Below are 23,678 nucleotides of genomic sequence, written 5' to 3'. Positions count from 1 at the left end.
CCAAGTGAGATAACCTCCTTTCCATCTCCTAGATTATTATGCTGAACCCACTGAGAATCTCATTACAGATATGCCAAACTCCCTGGTGATGATCAAGGTACTTAGGTGATGTGAGTAATTTTCACAGCTAGGAAGAATTTGCATTAAACATTATCGGAAATATAGTATCTTAATGAGTGAATTGATATCCTTGTGTTGCATTTCTTCTGAGCATAAAAAGCCAGTATTGTGCTGAATTATGACAAATCTTTCTACTACAAATTTAAATTAATATCCTGAAATTCTGTCTGATCATTCATTACTTTATCCCCTACAATAATAGACAAGCAACTATATTCTTTGTGACAAAGCTCTATTCAGGGTCATGGTAGAATGAGTATTTATTCTCCTGTCTCGAGGCTCTGTAGAGACAAAAACAGATGACAGAACTTAGTTTTACTTAGGAACTAGGAAGTTCTGTCCTTGAAGTAAAACTACAGGATCTGTGAGATCTAAATCTTGTAACCACCAAAGACAAGAGCTCTGCTTTGATCTTTTAGGCAGTTATGTTTTTTATTTGTTTCAAATATTGGTTCTCTTCTATAGGAAATTGGTGTTAATGCCTATAACATAGTATGCTCATAGAATTTGAACCCTAGAAGATGAGACTCCAGCATAATTTTATTATATTTTAAAATTATTTTAATATTTTATTTTAAATTATTATACAATTATTTTAATAATTTAGAATTTGTAATTATAATTTAAATTTTGTCACTAATCACAGAAGAATTTCTATGGTGTTTTTTTAAATTGGGGCAACCATTTTAACCCAAAATACATATATTAAATAAAGCAGAGTTTGACAGTATATGTTTTCTTCTCTGAAATTATGCATTATCAAGTAGCATAAATAGTTGTGTTTAAAGGATGAAAAGACATGATATAAGCTAGAAGAATTCCCACCTTCTACTGATACACTTTGGATGAAAGTTGGATTTCACACCAGCTGCTTGTCAACCTTTGTTCTGATGGCTGCATGGCTTGGGCTAAGATGAACAGCTTCTACAGAACTGGGTACTCGCTTGCTCCTGCCAATGTGTACCACTTTGTGGTTTTCCCTGTTGAACTGCACCTCCTCTTTCTTCAGATCACCTTTCAGTGATAATTACAGCTTAGCTGATAGTCCCTTAAGAAGTGAAGGGAATGCAAATAATTAAGTGATAAAAAACCACATAAACATAGTCTTCCTCACCCATTTTTCTTTTTTGATTTGGGTGATTTTGTCTATATTTATTCTGGCAAATTTCCTGCTCCTTCATAAGGCTCTTGTGCACTTTATCTACACTCAAGTTGATAGAAATTAATGAAAAAAAAGAGCAGCCCTCTTAAAGTTCTTCCAGCTTCCTTTGCCACATGATCCCAGGTCTGTCTTAACAAACCACAGTATCCAGTGACCTTGTTGACAGGCAAGAGACAAACCAAATTCCCCATGTGAGCCAGCTGATTGCTTAAATCCATTTCTCATACTTTTCATGACAATTGTTTTTTCAGAACAAGTAAATTAATGATTCCTTACCACTTCCCTTGAGCCAATATCAATCCAAGATGAAGACTAAAAGAAAAGAAATATGATACACAATCCCTCACCTTTGAAACACGATTTAGACTCTCATGAAGATTAAAAGCCTTTAAATCAAACAGCATTTATCAGACCCAGTCATGATCTCCAACTCATCATAAGTCCTAAACCACATAGGCATGTCTGAAAAACCCTCCCAGGACTTCAGCAGTACTTCAGTGTTCTCCATTGATAGGCAACAAAAAATAAGTTAGAAAGAAGGATCCCTGCCTTGGATAATGAGATTTATCTTACAGAAGATAGGTTTGGTTCCCTCACAATCTTAACTTACAAAAGGATTTTCCAGGTGCAGGTTTCTCCCACAAACCAAATACATATCCATGGGTCCAGTACATCAGAGCAAAAACAGAGCTATGTGGCACAGCAGGTGTAGGACAATAAATTCTAAATTCTGACCACAATTGCTACAATATTTAACCATGTCAAGTATAAATCTCCCAAATGCAATTGGAGCTGATCATGCCAGTAGCTAGTTACAAACTTTAAAAGCCAGACTCTGGATGGTAATAAAGCAATTACCATTGATGGCTTCTGTTCTCCAAAAATGCAGCCTTGGAAATACTTGCACAGCAGTGAGTGCTCTGTGCTCCATCAGAGGTGGACACAGAGTAAAAAATCCAACTTAACTGTGATTTTTTTATGAACCCTGAGTACAGGAGGTAGTAGACTATGAAATTGCCTCTTTTTTTGGAGTTGTTTATCAAAACAGAAAAGGCCCACTGGGGAAGTGATCTGAGTTAGAGAAACAGAATAAAGAATAATTTATAACTAGTGGAGTAAACCGTTTATAGTTTAAACACCTCAGTGTGCACCTAATGTTATCAGGCAGTTTGTTATGGGTTAGTTGTGATTCAAGTGAGCAGAGACACATTTTAATTGAGACAAATGGGAAGAAAATTTGGACAAGAATATTGTTGGCGAAGTGTATGTAGGACAGGTGGTGTCAACATGCCTTCCCCTCTCCCTCCTACCCCAGCAGTTGTACTAATAGAAATGCATTGGCAAAAGTGAGCACGTTGCCAGGGCTTGTTTTTCCATTTTTTGTTGTTGACTTGCAAAACTGCATCTGTCCTCATTTCTACATGCAATATCCACTGATGCTGGACCAACAGGAACAGGTATAAAATGGAGCAACAGATACGCAGTAAAGGTTTCATGGCAAGCTCTGGTCCATCTGCTGTCAAAATTTCCCTGGCACAGCTGCTGGGCCTGCATGTATTCTTGCTGAACTGCTTTTGAAACTAGCAGTATCTTGAGAATTGCATTAACACAGCATCCGCTGGGAGAAAAGATGGGTCTTTTTCTGATTCCCAGATTCGGTATCTGATCTCTGGCTGATAATCTTGTAGAAAGGATAATTTGAATGTATCAGGCAAGGTGCATCATTTGATGTTTCAGGGAAATTCACTGCACCAGGTGCTCTAATTACACAGAATATATATTTCCCATCTTGAAATTCCTTCTGCAATTACTGCAAGTTTTACAGAAGCATTGTAGGTTGTGGAAGTAATTTATGGAAAGAAAAGGGAAATGTTTCCTTATGTTAATACTGACAGTATGTTAATGTTTCAGTGTGTTAATACTGATAGTATTTTCATAAAATGCTTTGATAAAATACTTTTTGATAAAATATTAAAATTTTGATTTTGATAAAATCCTCTGAATGCCTACAGTAGATTTACTTCTGTCTAGCCATACAGTGACAACTCTATACCTTTTTCACTACCAGAATGCAACACTTGAAAAAAAGTCATAAAAAGTGACCGAGACAAGACAGTCTATCCCGTCTCTGACACAGAACAGCAGCAGATGCAGAAGAATGAGGCAAGCATCAGACAATATGTCTTGCACATCTTCCAGAGCTCCAATATTTACTTCAAAGTCCAGGCCTTTTAAATATTCCACAGCTCCTCTGCATGCCATGTTCTCAGCCATTAGTTCCTGCACTGCAAACACTTAGATGCTCTCAGATGTGCTAATTCTCAGACCACATCCACGTTGCCTACGTAAGCTAGCAAAAAACATGAGCAGCAAGGCTTCATGGCGTGACAGTGTGGCAGAAAGGCATCAGTCACCCCTTAAAGAGAAATCAGTCTATGGAGATGCAAAAAACTTGTAATTCAGCTGAGGTCCCTGAGGATTGGGAAGTTTATCCACAGTGCCATTTCCCTCAGGCTGCTGGACTGAATCTTTGATTCAGTGCCCTGCTGGGTTTGATCCCTGCTGGGTCCCTGAGAGGTGATGCTGATTCTTTGATCTCTCAGTCCTGGGCTCCCTCGTGGTGCATTTTATGCTATGGGCTTGAACATCTGGGGCTATCCCCACTACAGTCACACGGCTTTAAAAGCATGGATTCCTAAGGGGAAATCTGTCCATTTTGAAGGACAAAAGGTTGTGGAATGTAAAGGGGCTGGAAGAATATTTTTTATGACACCCAGGGATTATATTAACACTGACCTTCTTCCTCTTTCAGTTGTGTCCAAATTAACAGCACCTGCAGATAGTATGGAAGACAATCAAAATTATATGTTTCTGCTGATACACTGTTGGTCAAGTAATCAGCAGCCTGCATTTTCCCACAGGCCACTGCAAGACCACTGGCAAAACAATCTAATTCTTTTCACCCCTGCTTTTTAAATTTATTAAACGGGTAAAATGATATTTGCTTTACTTCATTAGGTATTTTTGGATCTACAGATAAAAAACATGATCACAACAGGAATGTGAAAAGGCAAATGGAAAAAAAATGACTGGAAAACTTAACTGAGTGGCTTCAAACCTCTGGAATTCTTTGAGTCTCATTTTCAGCTCTGATTCAGGTGATAGTCTTTTTTTGTCACCACCTGTTGTTTAGGTCTACTTAAAATTCTAGTTTTGCAAACATGTGCTGGTGCTAAACACTACAGACTGTTCTGAAATCCAAGATGCCTTTCCCAAGTTGTGCAACATTTTATTTTGTTGAACCCTTCCTCAGCAACGAGCAAAAACAAAGCCCCTAAATGCAGAAAACTAAGGGATTTTAAGACAAATTCACTATTCACACAAAAGTATAAGGAGAAATGGTGGGCTAAGGGACTGTGATTGAGAATTGACAAGGGCACTTTCACAGAGCCTTACAGAAGGGTGTGCTATTGTTTCTCTCACTAAGGCATTTAGATAGCAGGTGAGACAGGAAAGTGCAGTCTCCAGGTGCACCTGGGCTACTGAATTGGTAGGGCTTCATCTGCACTGCTCAATACAGTTACTTCCAGCAGTCTGTGATGTGTCTGTCATTTTACACAACCTGACTGACCCGTGGAGGAGTTTATTCAGCCAGAGGAGAATCTACATTGAGGAAAGAGTGGTAGATTAGTGACACTGTGTGTGTTGTGTGCGTGCACGCGTGTGCATGTGTGTGACTGATCTCGTTAAGAAGCAATTTGTGTTGTGAACAGTTTATTGTTCCTCTGTTGCAATTCAAAAAAGAGTTGAAATGACTCAGGAGTGATGAGAGTTGTAGCGATAGAGGTTTTGAACAGAGTTTTCTATTAAATAAAAAAAAAAAAAAACAAAAAAACAAACAAACAAAAAACCAATCCTACATTTCCCCTGCTATTTTCTAAAGCTAGGATGCATTTGCTTCTGTAAAGCCCCGAAGTGACTATTACAGCTCCTTGCAAAGCAGGAGGCAAGCGTAAATCGCCGTTACTTTCGCAATGGCATGAATGTCAGAATTTGAAAAATCAGTGCAATTTTGTTGCCAGTCGGCTCTCCTTTGTTTGCCGGTGCGGATCAATGGGATCGATGCTGTCATGAGAGCTGTCTGAGAGCAGAGGGAGAGCAGCGTGAAGCAGACAAAGTTCACAAACCCCTCTGGTTTCAGCTGCTGCTGCTGTCTCCACCCTCGGAGCGCGGGGGCTCCTCCTGGCGCTGCCGGGCTCGGCTCCGCAGCGGCCAGGGCAGCGGGGCTCTGCTCCCCTGCCGCCGCCGGCAGGAGCCTCCCACCTCCACAGGCTGGCTTGGCGTGAATGCCTCCAAGCAGCTGTGAGAAAACGGCCTTTCAGCCTATGCACGTGAGCTGGGGTCTGAGAGGGATTAACCCATCTGCTAGTTGACTTTACAAAGACTGAAAGTCCAGGTGCTTTAGGGGGAGCGGAGGACGGTACGGGAATGGGACCGTGACTACATGGAGAACGTGTTCTGGGGCTGCAGCTCACCCACACTCTGCTCCACTGACCCTTTTGCAGGGACCATGGAGAGCAAGTGCTGAGATCGAGTGCTTGGCAGAAGCAGCAGCGGGCTGGTGAAGATGGAGAATGGCACAGGAGACGAGCAGAACCAGACTGGGCTGCCATTATCAGGCCAGGAGAGCATTACCGCTGAATACCAAGTGGTTACCATCCTCTTGGTCCTCCTTATCTGTGGGCTGGGAATCGTGGGCAACATCATGGTGGTTTTGGTGGTCCTCAGAACCAAGCACATGAGAACTCCCACCAACTGCTATCTGGTGAGTCTGGCCGTGGCAGATCTCATGGTGCTTGTGGCTGCAGGACTGCCCAATATCACAGAGAGCCTGTACAGATCCTGGGTGTATGGCTACGTCGGGTGTCTCTGCATCACTTACCTGCAGTACCTGGGAATCAACGCTTCTTCTTTCTCCATCGCTGCCTTCACCATTGAGAGGTACATAGCCATCTGCCACCCGATCAAAGCTCAACTCCTATGCACTTTTTCAAGAGCCAAAAAGATAATTCTTTTTGTTTGGGCTTTCACCTCCATATACTGTATGCTCTGGTTTTTCTTGCTAGACCTTAATACAGTAGCCGACAAAGAGACTACTGTTGTGTCCTGTGGCTACAAGGTCTCCAGGAGCTATTACTCTCCTATCTACATGATGGACTTTGGTATATTTTACGTTGTGCCAATGGTATTGGCCACTGTCCTCTATGGCCTAATTGCTAGAATACTGTTCCTGAACCCCATCCCTTCAGACCCAAAAGAAAACTCTAGGACCTGGAGCGATGATGTGGCTCACCAAGGCAAGCCTGTGAATCCCAAGATGACTAACAGGAGTTTCAATAGCACTATTGCTTCTCGAAGGCAGGTAGGAGAAGTATTTGAAATGTCTTTCTGAAACCGCTTGTTTTAAAGCTCACTTGTCCGAAGCTGTGGAAGGAGGTAAAATATATTCTTCTTTTTTTTTCTAAGTAGTCAAGTTTAAAATCACTGATACACATATACTTAAAAATATGTATTTTTTTCTTGCCTGTACATTATTGCCTACTGCAAGGACCAAAAAAAGAAACAGTATTTTATTTCCTATATGAGAAAGCAATTAGGAAGTGTCAATTATGAATGAAACATTTTGAACTATAGTTTCTTTATATTGCATCTTGTTAGTAATCTTATCAAATATACACAGTGAATCTTGATTTATTTTTGGATTTGAAGGGAAGGAACTAGCCGGGGAGTTTGGGAGACTTGAGGTCGAGTCCCTGCTAAGGGACTATGTCACTCAGCAAATGCAGTCAAGCTGTAAATTTTCCTGTCTCTAACTCTTGTGTGAAAAGTCTGTTTAAGGAAGTCTGTATACAAATTGCTTAGTAAGTGCTAAATATCTTTGTTACTCGGTCTCTCAAAAGAATGTTTTTTATGTATTGATGGCTCGAAACTGAGGCATAGGTTTGACTAGCTTCTTTTTATATTGTTGAATACTGTGCTGCTGTGTGTAATAATACCAGTGGAATATAGTTAGTAGATTAATTCCTGGCTATTTGCAGTAAACCACATGGTGTGCAGCAGGTAGCACAGCTGGTGCAGTGACAGGAAACACAGGGTGCATCCTTTGCAGCTGGCTCTGGGGATATTCTTCTTATTCTTTATATTCTTACTTTTTGTCAATTTCTACTGTTTATGAGGGATCATGTTCTCTTACCACAGAGATGGCAAAGACCTCAAAAGTTAACTGTCTTCTAGAACACCAAGCCCTCAGAGAGCACTAGAGCAATGCTTGAAAATACACAACAGACATACGTGGCTAGGTTAGATTTAATTATGTTGCCAATTACAGTTAATAGTCAGATAAGCAGTGTTTAATGTTGTTTTTCTTTGTCCATTAATTAGTTGAAGAAGATAATCTGCTCATGAAGTTCTTAATATCACTTTGTGCTTGATTACATGTGCTTAGTATCACTTAAAAACAGACAAATCTTCTACACTGAACACTGATGAATATGGACAGTTATATTACAAAACCAAAAAGTGAAGATTATAATGTGATATCTTTTATGTCTTGTAAAGACAGCAAGACTTTCTCTAAAAGCCTAAGCAACCTGATTGCTAGAGGAGCTTCATTACAGGTAAAGCTAGAATTTGCATATAGTACAACACAGGAAGGAAAGCAAGGATAGCGTGGCATAATTACTAATATTTTTTGTATAATGGCAACATGCAAAAGATAGGTAGTGGTGTAAAATGAGAAAAAACAAGTACATATGCAAAAAATTCTAGGATCTCAACAGTTAGCAAGACACAAAAGGGAAAATTTCCTCCATGCTGACAAGGACATGTATAGCTGACAATACAGTCTGGCCTGACAGTGAGTCGTGCTGAAATGTGAAACTCTGTGTCTTCTCAGACCTGTGTTTGCATCTCAGGGATAGGGTAGTGTAGAATATCCAGCATGTGATCTGTAGAAAAGGTGACTGAAAATGTGGTGTGCACTTCCTACTTCTGTAGCAGTTCTCATATTTATCTAAGAACATTTCTATAAAATTAAATGTATGCATTTTTCTGTAGGGGGTTTGGCTCCAGCTGAGAATGGGGGAGAAAATGGGAAGTGCTCCTATTCTTCATGATCCAAGACAAGGACAGGCAGACAAACTATCTGTTATTGTCATGGGCAGTGCAGACTCTACTTGGGGGAAATTAATAATGCCAATTTATTGCCTGTTGTTATAGCCACAAGTCACACTCAGCCTCTTCCCTGTGGCAGCCAGACGTGTGGGGACAGTGTTGCAGTCAGGTTGCAGAGGTTGGTCTCTTGTCACTCATTCCTTCTCATCCTTTTCCTCTGTTTCAGTGAGGGTCCTGTAGCCCACAGATCCCAGTTTGTTTGTTTGGTTGGTTTTTTCTTTTCCATTCATAATATGAATACTGAATTACATATTTGCATGTATGTTTCATACCTTCCCTAAAGGAATTCCCACTTTCCTCAGATATCAAGGGGACTGACAAAAATAAATGCAGCCTTACATAGCAAACATGTTGGTTTATATTCAGATGGAATCCAGCTCACTTAACTGTATGTGTATCTCACATTGTTAGTTGATTGGTCCAATCAAATCATCTAAGGTCATCATGGCTATCGTGGTCACTTAGAACAGGTAGGTTGCCTTCTAGAGAAAACCCTCTCTTAGACTGTGTTGCAGTCTGTGGTGACCTGCTCACCAGAGAAATCCCTCTCTTCTCTCACAGCAGAGCAAGCACAGATTCCAGCTTGCAGTGCCAGATAAGTTTTACACGGCTTACATGAAATCCTCAACCTCATCACTTGATTTCACTTGTGGTGTTAGTATATCAAGAACTTAATCCTTCTATTTATTTAATCCTCCTCTTCATTGCACAACTTCTTTTTGATTACGAAATCAGGGACTGGGATTTCACACAATTTCTGTGTGTTGCAATGAACATGACCAGTCACAAGAAGAAAGACATTATCACATGGCTTTAAAACACCAGAGTGACTAATGGTTTTACCTATCAGTGTAAGAGAGATTAGTACTCAAAGGAGAAGGAAGAAATACTAAACTGTTTGTACCAAGATAATGAAAATGTTTAATAAAAACACTTCCTTAGAATAAGAAGCTTTTGGAGCAGGAAGGAAAAAGAGAATACTAGTTCAGAATTAAAATATTGGGACTGTGTTTAGTGAAATATATTTTAAATATTTTTTAGAACATCCTCAGAACTAAAAAAATAGGGCTTGAATAATGCTTGTATGCAGCCAGGGCCATATTAAAGTTCAAGCACTTTGTTGTCATTCGAACTACACTTGAAATTTGGACTAAGCTGAAGTTGCTCTTTTTACCATGTTTTCAATCTCCTTAACTAGGAATAATTTGTACCCTGAGCACAGGACATACAGTGCACATCCACAAGAAAAGAGCAACCAGTGTATGCTTGCCTTCACTGGAGCAGTGAATTGAGGGTGTAGTGCTGCTGTTTTCAGGGAGCTTTGGTGTATGCTTGCAGGTAATAAAAAACATGTTCTTTTAAAGTTTGTCCTCTTAGCACTCTATTGATGTCAAATAATTAGCCTCCTTCCAATATATGTTTCGCTCTGTTCCCTATGAAGTGATTTGAAAAAGGATATGGCATTTTACTTAAACAAGGAGGACCAAAATTTCCTCTAAACTATTTATGTTCAGCAATAAAGACTTGTGATGTGTATAAGAATGCAGCTTTGGCCTCAGTCATGTATTTACATAATGGGTTCACCAAAAAACCAAATTGAGGTGAATTTGTGTCAGAAGCCCTGGGTGGTGCCTCACCCTGCAGTGGGGTGACAACCCCCATGCTGGGACAAAACAAGCCTTGCCAGAGCACCTCCTGAGAGCTGCTGTCATTTGCACACAGGTCATGGTCTGAGGTAGCTGAGCGTGAAGAACCACTCCAGAACCAGCTTTAGGAGGATTTACCAATGAGCAATTAACCACCTGAATTCAGGGCCTCTTCACCTATCTCACAGACAACCACAACTGGTCAGATGGATCAGGAAGCACAATTTCTGACAGGCAACAGAGATCTTGTGAGAGGTTTGTTATTTTTGGCAGCTTTGGAAGGATATGTACTGCAGACAGTTTAAAATGATAGTGAATTTTCCTCATTGTCCTGCATGGACTGAACCAAGAGATGCCACCAAAGACATGCCACCCATGGATCCTGCCTCTTCTCTTGCACTGAATGAAGACTCTGTGGAGGCATATGAGTACATGAGTTGGCTCATTGACCTGAGCAAAATGAAAACCAGCTCTACAGAGTTCTTAGTTTCCAGCAGTAGAAGCTTAGGGTGTGAGAAAGAAAATGCATATCCAAATGCCAATATACACAAATTCAGCTAATAATTTGCACACTACATACATGCATACATACATACATACACACACACACACATCTATATCTCTATATATAACACATATCTATCTATCTATGGGGTATATGGGATACAGTCACTTGAAGAGTAACAGTCTTTTTTCATTGCTGTACAGTGTTAATTGTGTGATTCTGAATTACCCCCTCCTTGACAGTAAGAATAATTTACTTCTAGTCCACATTCAAGCTGATGCAGCCCTGCAAATGATCCTCTGAGCAATTTTTCCTGAAAGAAATGTAAATTTCCAGTGACTAGCAGGTACCGTTATGGAGTGTTCTGCTGCGCTTCTGGTAGCAAAGTACTCTGATGCCTGTGCAGGCTGTCATGCACTGAATGCCTGAGCTGATGGAATACATCAGTTGGTTTGGCTCTGTCCCATTGTTCACCCACGCTCCACAACTGGCAGCTTTCTTCCTTTGAATGTAGATTATTTTCTAAGGTGAATGATTGTTCTCCACAGAATGGATTTGCTCAGTGTGGAGGCACAGGCTGGAGCTGAACTGGAGGGATGAGAGCCAGAGTGGGTCAGTACAGGGTCAACCCTCTCCTTGCCACCATGTTCACAGGAATGGCCCTTTCAGAAGTGAGATAAGGAGAGATCATCCTTTGAGTTACCTGGAACATTCACATTTGTGTTTTGCTCTATTACAAGGACTGTACACAGAAAATTAGAAAAAAAAATGGTCTAGAAGTCATAATGAGATATATCAGTCAAGTGACAAATAAGGAGATAGTATTTCTCAGTCTCATGTTTTCCTTCCACTGAACACAGCTTTAGAGAAATAAAAAGTAAAGGTGAGGGGAGGAGAACTATAAGATAAAAATGCAGCCTTTGAATATGTACATTTAAAGACCAATAAATAGATACAGATACATCAGTTACATAAAGAGTTGCTGATTTTCATCACATTTATTGTAATACCTATAACGAACCAAACAAATTGGTTTAAAAGTGTCTCTTTCTAGGTATATAGGAGAAAATACATTCATTAGGCAATGTGATGGCAGGTTTTCATAAAATGAGCTTATCTGGTCAGAAGACAAGACAATTACATACTCACAACTTCAAACTAAAACCCACTTCTAAAACTAGCATGTGTTTGTGAGTGATCTTAGTGGAGTTAATCCCTCTTAAATCTCTTATCAATCTACAATCAAAAAATGCAGTTGTAGCTCACCAAAATATGTGCAAGTACTTTCACAGAGTCAACCAAGTCATTTCCTGACTTCCATGAGGCTGTGTCACCGTACTGTTCCATGTCACATTTCTGTGTACTTTCTACCTTCTTTATTAATATCTTTCAAACTTTATTGAATACTGTCAACATTAGAATGAAATTACTCACAAAAGAAAGACTCGTTTCAAAGTGGGTTTAAATAATATTTTAGTATTTCTTGTCCACTTCATTTCAGCTATCCTGGGTATTCCCAAAGGTTGTTATTTTCTTTTTTCAAAATAAAATTACATAATAGAATAAACTTCTTATAACAATCAAATTTTATTGATAATCCTATTGATGATCCTGGCTCTGTAAACTTTATTTGGCTTTTCAGAGTAAATATCAAATAATGAAGATTTAATTACTGAGGATTTGAAGAATAGAAATTAATCTAATTTTTCTGGTTTTTTCCTTATTGTTGGCTTTGGGAAATTATTTTAGGCTGACTGTTAAACCAGGTAACCTAAAAAGGGTTCATGTTCAATTACTCTACAGGCTGTATTAGTCTAAAGGAAGAGACCTAATGTGTTTGGGGAAAAAAAAACCAAAAAAACTTTCTATCCTTTTTTTCCCATTTGAATCCACACCCTCTTCCAGCATAAGAAGTGGAAACATCTAAGGACTACAACAGTTAGCTTACTGGGGTATAATCTGGAAAGAGTAATTTAACAAAAACTAGGAAGAATTTGAAGCTAATGTCGTTGTACTTCCTACTGTAGAAAACCTTTCTGAATCAAATATTCATCAGGAATTCCTATTGAAGGGTCTGTCCAGAGTTTTGCTTTGGCCCTAGAGGTGTAAGAATGCAGGTGCTCATTCCAAGGGCAGTACTAACCTTCTTCCCCTCTTCTGTCTCCCTCTGTTCCCTCAGGTTACCAAGATGCTGGCCGTGGTTGTGATCCTGTTTGCATTCCTGTGGATGCCCTACCGCACCCTGGTTGTGGTCAATTCCTTTCTCTCCAGACCCTTCCAAGAAAACTGGTTCCTGCTATTTTGCAGAATCTGTATTTATTTAAATAGTGCCATCAATCCTGTAATTTATAATCTCATGTCCCAGAAATTCAGAGCAGCCTTCAGAAAATTGTGCAGCTACCAGCAGAAACAGGAGAAGAAACCTGCCAGTTACAGCATGGCCCTAAATTATAATGTCATCAAGGATTCTGATCATTTCAGCACTGAGCTAGAAGATATTACCAATACCTACCTGTCCTCTACAAAACTGTCCATCGGTGAGACGTGTTTGTCATCCAAGGTAATAGTCAATACATTTCAGTCTCTGCTGCGGTGTCCTCCAGAAGCAGAGCGTGTTGCTGGGCGTGGGGCTGTGCTGGGGGGGATTCCAGCCAGGGCAGCACTGCAGAGGGCTGGGAGGGGCTGGGAGGGGCTGGCAGTGACAGGACACGGCAAGGGGGACAATTGCCCCGCTCAGGAAAGTTTTGTTTTCAAAGTGCCAAGCATGATGGGACGTGGAGGATTTGAAGCATGGGGAAGAATGGGGAGAAATAATCAAATTAAGCCTTCTTTTCTGAGGAGCACTGGGCTCTGGTGGAGCATCAGAAAGTGGTTCTGAGGCATGGTGCCTCATATGCACGTCTGACAGGAGGGTGGTGTTGGTGTCGGAGCTCAGTGATTCCTCTGGGCATGCTTTGTCTGGCTGCAGGGAGAGCAATAGGGGCATTTTCTTGTGCCTTCCCCCTTGACTCCAGCTGAGGGTTAACTAGCGTGGTGCCACCACAGAGCTGGTGCTAAGGAGAGGCTCTCCCACACACCTGCATTCTTGTTCTGAGACTGCTGAAAGCCCCCTGCATTTCTGTGCTACCTGCAAGCTTCCACATGCATGTACCACATCTCTTTAACCCAGTTCTCTTGATGATGCACATCGCTGTTTTCATGATGCTTTTTTTACACAACGCTACCTAAATGCTGTCTGTGAACCCCTACATTTTAGATCTTAAAAATAAAGACGATCTACAAAGAGGCTTATTTTTCATCTGTTTTTGCAGATGACATGAGAGTGTAAAATATTTATTCTCAGTTTGCTTTTTCTCATTTTCAGGGCCCACCTTGTTCTGAGTATGCAGCCATATAAGATGTTCGGATGCTCTGTACCCACCAACTGTATGAACTGTAAGGACATTTCTGTTCACAGAATTCCAGAATCTAACATAAATCTTTACCTAACTGCCTCTGCCTTACAAGAAAATGCAGCATCTTGGGGAGTGAAAACAGTATATTACTGAGGCTAACTGAAGTAGTTAACACAACCTAATTTTAGGCAGGTGAGTTGGCTTCAGCAGAATACTTAAATCCTTCTTCCCATTAACTGAAGAGTGGTGAGTGATCTCAGAATGAGCAAGGCTTGCCAGGACATGTCCATGGACACAGAGCAGGCAGTGGATGATAGTCCCTGTGAAGGTGAGAGGTGAGGAGAGGAGCTGCTCTGATGTGTGGCTGTGCTGGGCATCACCCAGGGGACCTTCCAACAGCAGCCAAAATTGCTGCTAATAGCAGTAATTACCTGCCAGTGACTCCCTCATCCCACTTCTGTGCAGATCTCATTGCAGCCATCATAGCATGCTTCAGTAAACAGGTATCTGGTGGCAAAGAGCACAAAATATTTCTTTTCTTTGGTTTAGTTTTACCTTGAGCAGTGTGAAATGAGATGAACGTTCAATGAATTTGCAGCAGGGAACAAACAAATTAAAAAGTCAGTAGGAAGCATTTAAAATATCTTATTTTTTTCAGCAATCATGTTTATAGATGTACCACTTAAATATGAGTCTCAGCTATTACTGAATCCTGTTGGAACTTGACAGATATTGAAGAATATGCAACAGGCTTTTACCAGCTCCTTTTATCTTGGTTCAATACCAATTATGTCTAAGAGAACTAGAAGGGGTTTAGAGCTTTAATATTGAAAATATCTGGGGGAAAGAGGAAAATTCAGAGAAAAAATGACACTTTTAAAATGATTTGCCTCAAAGTTTGTCTAGTGGAATACTTTAGGGCATAAAGTGTTGTCAGGAGAGAAGTCATCACTGGAAAGTGTCTGTGTATTCCTGTTAGGCATGAACATTTTCCATAGCTTTTGTACATGACATTTAAAAACCTCTGAAAACCCGATCCACAGAATAACAGAATAAGCTGATTTGGAAGGGACTCAGAAGGATCATCGAGTCCAGCTCCCAGCCCTGCACAGCTCCATCCCCAAGAGTCCCAAACCTGCCCAGTGTGAGTAAAAGAGGTGGCCTCTAAGCATTGTAAAGCTTTCCTATCCAGTATTCTTTTGCCTACACAGCCACTTCCCTAATTCAAGCCACTTTCACTAATATTCAACTATATTTGCAAACTTAAAGAGAACTAAAAATACCCTGACAGACCTCAGATTTGAATGTTAGGACCGTGAACCTGTGTCTAAAGCATCCAAAGGACTCGATTGGGCTTTCTCTACATGGCAAGGAGGAAGCGAACAAATTGCCCAGAGAGGTTGTGGAGTCTCCCTCACTGGACATATTCAAGAACTGTCTGGACCCAGTCCTGTGCCCTGGGATGGCCCTGCTTGAGCAGGGAGGTTGGACCAGATGACCCACTGTGGGCCCTTCCAACCTTACTCACTCAGTGATTTTGCAAACAGTCCGTATCCTGCTCTGTCCGTGCCCTTGCTTTATCTCTTGTTTTACCTTTGCAGAGCTCCACAGGCACTTTCCAGCTTGGCAGATTGATGGCAGGGACCAGCAGCAAGGAGGTTTTAACCAGCAGTGTAGGTGTGACAAAATTCCAGAAGCTGGCGGAGCTTTGTCTGGAGCAGAGCCAGCAGTGGGACCCAAGCAGGCCATGTTGCAATCTTGCCCAAATCCTCTGCATTTCCCAGCTTGCCAGGTTGTCTGTCTGAGCAGCACAGGCCACCAGGCAGGCACATGCAGCGGGGTCTATTGCAGTGCAGATGCCTAAACCCCCAGAGGACTGGAAGGGGAGTGTCCTGACTGCTTTTACAATAATAAGGAAGAACTAAAATGACAGAGTAAGTCACCTGTCAGCCAAGTAAGCAAAGCTGGCTGGGGCTCAAGAGTCAGAGAGAAGGATATCAATGTATTCTCGAATTAGTATTGAGCAATTCATTAATCTTATAAATACAATTCTGTATCTGTGACATACCCTTTGGGCAACCCTTTCCTTTGTGGAACTTGATGTGAAAATACAGAGTTCTGTAGCATTTTATCACTTACACACTTGTTTAAAGCTACAGTTTGTTTTAAGGTAAAAGTCAAGGAGAGACCACAACTTGTTCAACATTTCCCCCAAAGCACCTGTCACAGAACAATTAAATCACCTGTGAACCTTACACAGGAATTTATGGTTGCTTAGCCAAGAGACATTCAAAGGAAAGGCAAGTTCCTGTGTGTGACTGAGCAAAGTCTTTGTGTGCCTTTGCAAACCCTTTGGATGAAGCCAGCGCCGCTTGCAGCTGCTGGGAGCTGATTCCTGCTCTGAGAGGAGGGAGAGGCTGCAAGGCAGCACCGGTGGAGCTGATGCCTGGAAATCCTTCTGCTCTTCACATGCTGTTTTCAGTCAGGCACCTATTCAGTGCTTTCAGAGAAGGCCCTGCTTTCCAGAATTTCTCAGGAGGTGCTGGAATTAGTTGCTTTTCTTACTTAAAAAGCGAGCTGTGCAGGACTAGCATCAGGCAAAGAGAGAGTTCCATGGAAACCTGGCTGTCTGGTGAGGAGCACAACTGGCTGGGTAAAAACTGAGCTCAGTTTTTGTATAATAACAGGAATACAACTTACACTTTTATCTTAACACTTCCAGAGAACACACTGCATTACAGCTTTTATAGACCAACTGTACCAGAAGTGGATTCTCTCCTTTATTTGCCTTTTTTGCTCAAAAAGTAACTATCTGCTTTCTCAGCCTCTACTCCACCAGATGCTCAGGTGTGGTATTTAAGCCCTTATTCTTTGTGATGCTTCATCAAGGGTTAAAATCTGGATAGGTGATTTTGTATCCACCATCACCGGGAATAACAAAAATTAAAAGAAATTATTTCTTTCTGATATTTATTTGTGCTAACAGAAATTATTATGATTGCAAAATGTGTGCAAAACCACAATGTTTAAAATTGCATATTTAAGCTAAGGTGTGATATTTAACTGATAATGTGATGTGACTGTATCTTTATAGATGTTAGTTGTGAAATCTGTGCTAATTTCATACTGATATACCGCTAACACTAAAAAACTTTTTCAGTCATCAAGCTAATGTGACTTTCTGTTTACCCTTCTGTTTAGAACAGCAATCAATCTTTTTTCTTGTTCTCAGATGTTGTAAATCATGTATGTGAACGTCTATTTTTTAAAACATTCTGTGGTTTTAAATTTATTGATAATGATATCAATTTTTTTTTTTTGCTAGAAGCAAAAGTGGCTGAATGTCAACTACTGACTGCAGTAATATAAATATCTTTGTATATTTATTTTGTGGATAGCAAACTCCTTTGGAACATTTAGTCTGAAAGAATTATCTGATTGGTAGCAATACTGAAATCCATGCCTATATCTTTATTTAACAACTTTTATGTAAGGTATTGCATTCTTATTTGACTTTTATTTAGAAATTTATCCAGAATGTGACAGAAGAGGTCGTGCTTTTGCATCTGGCTTAGGGAGCTATGCCTCTTCCTGTCTGAAATGCTGAGATTTCAGAACCTTCAGTGAAGGGAAATTGTGCAGCTGAGAAAGGTCAGGTGTATTTGTAACACACTTTGGTTCAAATTATCACACAAACTCCCTGAGTTCAGAGTAAAGGACATACCAAAGAAGCTCCAACATGCTATAAAAGGGTTTATGATGCTACTGTGGAAATGAATGACACAAGTCAAATGATAAAGATCTCACTATCATCCCTGCAAAAAAAAATTATTCAGCAAAATGGACTGAAGGACTGGTTCTACATCAGGAGCTGCTGCAGCACCTCTCCAGCTACACAGTGAAGGCTTGGATCAGTCACTTTGGAAGTTGGCAATTTTATTTTTTTTTTTTAAGCTATTCTAAAAATAGCTTATATTTATTTATGTATAAATAAATAAATAAATAAATAACACCCCTCAGATCTGAGCACTGTCACCATGGGTAAAAAAACATTATTTCAAGAATGTGAAAAGATAAACTGTTCTTTCAACAGTGCTGTCTGTGTTTATTTATTTCTCTGCTACGTGTGTGTACAGTTGTTCCTTTTGCTACAAACTGCAGTGAAATTTGAAAATGATCTTTCTATATTTTATGTCTTCTTCAGACAGAACTGTTTCTTTGTGCTTTTGTTCTTTTCAATAAGTTTGTTTTCTCATGATTCATTACTACTGGGATACAGTGATACAGCAAATGCCAGTGAATTGTCTCAGCCAAAGTGATTTGGACCCCTGAATTCATTAATTTGGGAGCTGAATCTTGGAAATTTGAATTTTAACAAACTATGTAAGAGCAACTGGTTTAGAGGGAATTTCTTCTTCACCTACCCAGAGTAATTCCAGTTTCATTCTGTCCCTTTATGTGGTTTATATGTTTGTTTATTATAAATATTGTGAAATTGTTCAGAGAAATGTACTATTGATAAATGTAGAAAAATTTTTGTTCAAAAGAAGCATTTTGTAATTCTTGGATGCATGCTAATGTGGGGATTAATTTGTAATGGATTTTTGTTGCTACTCTAATAAAATGTTGAGCAAGATAATGACACTGCAATTTAAAATTTTTAACAACCACTTGAATACACACCTTTTGCCTTGCTGTCCTTGGGAATGGACCGAAAATGTAACAACATCCTTTTTCATCTGTAGGGGAATGAGATCCTGAAAAATGCCGCCTTTTTTTCCTGAAGGAAGAGCAGTGTGCCAGTAGCCTAGCAGTAGTTACAGTGCTTAAATGGGAGGGGATTCATATGAATCCTTGTCCCTCTTGCAAGGATTATTGATGCATTTTACACTGGACAGCATTAAGCAAAATAAACAAATAATAAAGGAGGAAAGCCCCCACATCTTGGGAGTAGGGGCAGCAACAAGAAGCCACTTGGTTCTTTGGTCACTACAATCAGCAGAGTTGGTTCCTGTACTCCATGGGTACTGCATGGCTTTTCTGGTGATGTCAGCCACTTGTGCTTGAACCCAGCCTCAAGAGGATGAGTGGAATTCCTTGATCTGCTCTGATTTTCCTCAAGGTAATGTATAGGAAACTCAGTCTCCTGAGGATCAGGATATACAGAAAGGCTAAACTTCATAGAGCTAGACTAAAGCCCGATTCATGCCTCTCATTTCTTAGGTAAATGCTCTACCACTAGTCATAAAGACAGAGGGCTCAATCTCCAGTCAGGTCTTGCTGACTTTTGTGAACCTCAGGTAGTAGGTTTCTTAATTTTTTCACTTGTACCCAACCCAAATTGTCTCCAAGGGGCTGGATAACCCCATACACTGGTAGGTGGTGGGGGCTGACCTCAGAGCAGCTCTGGGGACATGAGGCACTGTGGATCCTGGTGAACACAGTGACCACAAGGCAGCAAAAACAACCTGCAGCAAAGACAGCCAGGAGCCTCCTGGGCTATATGAGACAGAACATTGCCAGCAGGCCAAGGAAGGTGATCATTCCCCGCTGCTCAACCCTGGGGAAATACATCTGGGATACTCTGCTGGGGCCTCTCAGTACCTGAGAGACATGGACATGCTGGGATGAGTCTGGCACAGGTCCACAGAGGTGGTGAAGGAACGGTAGCATCTGACATGAGAAGAGGCTGAGAGAGGTGGGATTTTTCAACCTGGAGAAGAGCAGGTTCAGGGAATCTTATCAGCATGTATAAATACTTGATAGAGAGAAGCTCCAAGGCTCTTTTCAGTGATGCTCAGTGACAGGGCAGGAGGCAGTGGGCACAGATTGAAGTATAGCAAATTCCACTTAAGCATTAGGAAAAAGCCTTTTACTGTGAGTGTGGTCAAACACTGGAGTAGATGTCTCAGAGACATTATCAAGTCAAGCTTAAGTTCCTCCCTACAAATTTCACTTTTTCAGCTTTCCCTAACAGCTCTAGATTGTATCAACTTTTAATTTTCTACCACTAAGATGAGCTATTTGTTTGGTGAACATGCAGAATTGTCCTATTCCTCCTTCATTTCTCTCTTACTGCAAGTGAAAGAGTTGAGTTTTCTGCTTGTTTTGATGAAGTTTCTATGAAGTTTATAATATTTGGGCTCTTATTGATGGTTTGATGTATAGAGTTAAGCAGGACACTGCAGAGGGCACATCCTGGTCTCAGCTGAGAGCGCTGGGCTGCAGGTGGGGAGGAAACGCTCATGGGGCAGGGCACTGGTCTGGCAGAGCCTCAGCCCGAAGCAGGGCCCAGAGGGGCTCAGCATCCTTCAGCCATGTAGAACTCCAACTCACTGAGCTTCCCTCCTGAAATACGTGTGCTTACACCTAGCACTGGATGCTGTTTCCAAAAGCAATATTGTGATATGATACAACACCCAACACTCTGCAGAAATGCACCAGGGCAGCGCTGACCAACACCTATAACACCTGCCAGATGGACACCCCTCCTTCATCAGAGCTCCTCAAGCCTCTTCAGGATTATGCTGGCATTTGGGGTCACTATCAGCACTTGATTTCAGTGGGGAAAAATTAAAGGAAAACAGAGTTGCATCTGTGCTGAGAGAGCTGCAGCCTGAGTGCACAGTATTCCACCAGAGAGGTATTTCTGCCCTGCACACATTTTGGATCCAAACAGGCAGAAGAGAAAAGCGTCTGGTCTGCCAAGGCCAAAGCATGGGACAGAAAACAAAGTACAAGAAACTATGGAAAATAATAACGATCTCATATGATAAACTTCTATTTTGTGTTTATATCCTGTAGCTTGAATATATACAAATATGGAATAATGAAAATAAGATTATAGTAACAGACTTTTACCCAAAATCTTCACTTAACTCATAGCTTCTAAAAAAAAAATAAAGCACAGAAAACAGGTATTGTCTAAAATAATTGTCACCCATCTAACAAGTATGATTTTTGAGATGAGCTCTATCTGTGATGGGCATACCCAATATAAGCTCAATTATATTAATTTCAGAATGTAATTATGCAACTCTGTTGTCAGCGCCACAGCAGAAAGAGGTCCTGTAACAATGGATCAAATCCCTGTTGATCACAAACAGGTTTTTCTTTCAACTTCTAGACAGTAACTGTATGAAAGAAAGCAAACAATAACACGATGCAGCTCCCAGTGTCTGGGGAAAGTACAGACAGCAAATTGGGATAACAGATTTGTCTCATATGCCACTGACTTATGTATGAAATACAGAAAAGCACATTTAGAAGGTAATCATGGAAAGACCTGGGGTATCTTGAAAAGCAGGCTGTATTATGTTCAGGCAGACATTGTCATTCAGGAGAACAATGAACAGAAATTACAAAGGGTCAATAAGCTATTTAGCACATAGGAAACATCTAGGAAGGAAATAGGAGATGACAGCTCTGATGAGAGGAAGCATCTTCAGAAATTGAACGTCTTTATAATGTAAACATGACATTTTAAAGTGCTGCATTGTATCCTACCCTGTTTATGCAGAACAATTAAAAGAGTGAACAAGGCTGTGAGAGGGTACAGTGGGTGTGTGGGAGAGGCAGATGGCCATGTCTACTGCAGTGAGAACAGGTTAGTGTAATTTTTTAGAGATCATGTCTAGTAACAAGTTGCACATCAAAGAAACTTCACAAGCTGTTGCTGTTACACTAAAATAGTGCGTGACAAGATGCTTGAAGGAGAATGTTGTGTCTGATGTACTAGAAAACATAAGGGGCCACGGACTGAGCTTGCATAATAAGACTGCGTTTTTCTAAATTACAAAATCTAGTTTCTTTTCCCCAGTGCTATGATATTCTGGACTGTCAGGCTGAAGTTCAATAGGCTACTTCAATTATGACTTCTTAAAATAAATATTTTGGTGCTAAGGAATACTATTCTGAAGGTGATATTTGCCCCTAGCGAATAGCCGTGAATGAAGCAGCAGCTCAGGCTGGGCACTGTGCTGCTGCCACCGACACTGTGGAGATGTTGTTCAGCCCCTGGAGCACATCTAGTCCCCAGCAAAGTGCCTCCCTCCCAGGGAGCTAGCCTGGCCTGGCTATATTCCCAATAAGCACTTGGGGTGTTGGCACGCTCTGAAGGAGTGGATATGGTACAGACACAGCCCATGTGGGGCCCCTTGGGTCTGGAGCTGGCAGGCAGATGGTGGTCTACTCTGAGTTAGCATGGGCACAGCCACGCTACCTCACGGGAACCAATGGACCTTACAACCCTTTATTTATGACTCCCCTTCTCCAAAGGTTCCCCCCCAGTCTCCATAACAAAGGTAAACTCAGAGTAGTTTTTTGTTCTCTGCTAGCTTGTTCATCCTTCACATCCAGATCTAAAACTGACTTGTGCACTGTCCCCTGCCTGGAATGACAGGATAGGAGGTAAAAGATACTACTTCTCCCTAAAGTATTATTCTTCTATTATAAATAAAAATAAGAAAATGAACTTCACTATAATATGGAATTAAGTTTTTCACAGAAAAAGTGGTTTTTAGTGTTTGAAGGTTGTGTTGTTGTTCACCAGAGGCTAATGAAAGGACAAGAGAGATGAGTATTTCGATGCAAAGAGAGACCAACTGGACATGGTTAAAAAACAGTGTTGAAGGTAACTATCATCTTATTACAGCCCCAAATAATTACAGTTTCGTAAGTGCCTGTTTTGAAGACTGACTTTATGCTGAAGTGCTATTAAAATTCACTCCACCACCAAATTCATCAAACACAAAAATACTCTTGGTGACCTCTGTGTGCTTAAAAGCTTTGCAGAACAGCACTGGCTAATTAATTACAAATTTATTTTTAAATAAGAAGACACTGGAATGGATTTTCTTTTCCCACTTAATGAGAGCTGCCTAAAGCCAGGTTTTTCTGATTGTGGTTTCAGCAAAATAGCTGGACTTCTGTCAGTATTTCAGAAATCTAATCTCTAAGACTGTGCCAGGAGCAGCAAGTCTACATGAGCATATTAAATGCACAGTGGGGAATAAAAGACTGCCTCAAAAAATACCCCAAATGGGAAACACATTCTTTTAATTCTTTCTGCTTCAATACTCAAAAGTCACTCTTTGAAGGGATATCCCTCAGTAAACCCAAGTGAACACCGTGGACATGTAGGACAGCTGCTATCAGCAAAGCAGCTAAATGTAAAATTAGAATGTGTATCTCATAAGGCTAACAACTAAAACCGTGTTTATTAATGGTGGGTGTAATCCACATACATTGGCATCAGGAAGAGAAATGAAAAACAGGTAATCTCTGAGCTCTGCAGCACACTCTGCAGTCTGGGTTCAATCTCCAGACTTCTGGGTGAAGATATTTTTCTCTCTAATCTGTTCGGAAGGATTGATTTTTTATTTTTCCCCCAAAGGATACTATCTCATGCATCCTTTCCCTTTTGCTCTAGGCCATTTATTATCCCTAATTGTGCTGTTCATGCTGCAGATCTCATTTGATGGTTTTTGGCTGGGAGGAAGTCAAAGTTTTATTTCTTACTTCATTGGTTTCCTTTGTTCATTAAGACAAAATATTGAAACTCTTAGCACACATTAAAATTAGCACAAGTCCCCACAATCCAAGTGTTCTTTCTGCTC

The 23,678-nt window shown here is 40.6% G+C and overlaps 1 protein-coding gene across 3 annotated transcripts; it reads left to right on the top strand.

Annotated features, from left to right (window-relative positions):
• Positions 1 to 5,757: 5,757 nt before the first annotated feature.
• On the top strand, positions 5,758 to 17,824 carry TRHR (thyrotropin releasing hormone receptor). 3 transcript variants are annotated; one of them, XR_005701866.2, is made up of 4 exons: positions 5,764 to 6,704; positions 12,846 to 13,226; positions 14,031 to 15,205; positions 15,663 to 15,733. XR_005701866.2 is itself a non-coding variant. In XM_040071071.2 (4 exons), the coding sequence occupies exons 1-4, from the start codon at positions 5,910 to 5,912 to the stop codon at positions 14,061 to 14,063; spliced, it is 1,089 nt and encodes a 362-aa protein (XP_039927005.1). In that variant the 5' UTR covers positions 5,764 to 5,909; the 3' UTR covers positions 14,064 to 15,715. The 3 variants fall into 3 exon arrangements, 2 of the variants coding, with proteins under 2 accessions (XP_039926992.1, XP_039927005.1); XM_040071071.2 differs by having other exon boundaries at positions 12,846 to 12,911; positions 13,032 to 13,226; positions 14,031 to 15,715; XM_040071058.2 differs by having other exon boundaries at positions 5,758 to 6,704; positions 14,031 to 17,824.
• The last annotated feature ends 5,854 nt before the right edge of the window (positions 17,825 to 23,678 follow it).

This window comes from Hirundo rustica, chromosome 1 (genome assembly GCF_015227805.2).
Source record: "Hirundo rustica isolate bHirRus1 chromosome 1, bHirRus1.pri.v3, whole genome shotgun sequence".
Lineage (NCBI taxonomy): Eukaryota > Metazoa > Chordata > Aves > Passeriformes > Hirundinidae > Hirundo > Hirundo rustica.
This window is presented reverse-complemented; position numbering and strand designations above follow the sequence as displayed.

Excerpts from the sequence above, each read along its gene's own strand:
- TRHR (XM_040071058.2), top strand. The coding sequence starts at position 5,910 with ATGGAGAATGGCACAGGAGACGAGCAGAACCAGACTGGGCTGCCATTA. Across the intron at positions 6,705-12,845 it reads CTATTGCTTCTCGAAGGCAG|GTTACCAAGATGCTGGCCGT; the intron begins GTAGGAGAAGTA and ends CTGTTCCCTCAG. Across the intron at positions 13,227-14,030 it reads AGACGTGTTTGTCATCCAAG|GGCCCACCTTGTTCTGAGTA; the intron begins GTAATAGTCAAT and ends TCTCATTTTCAG.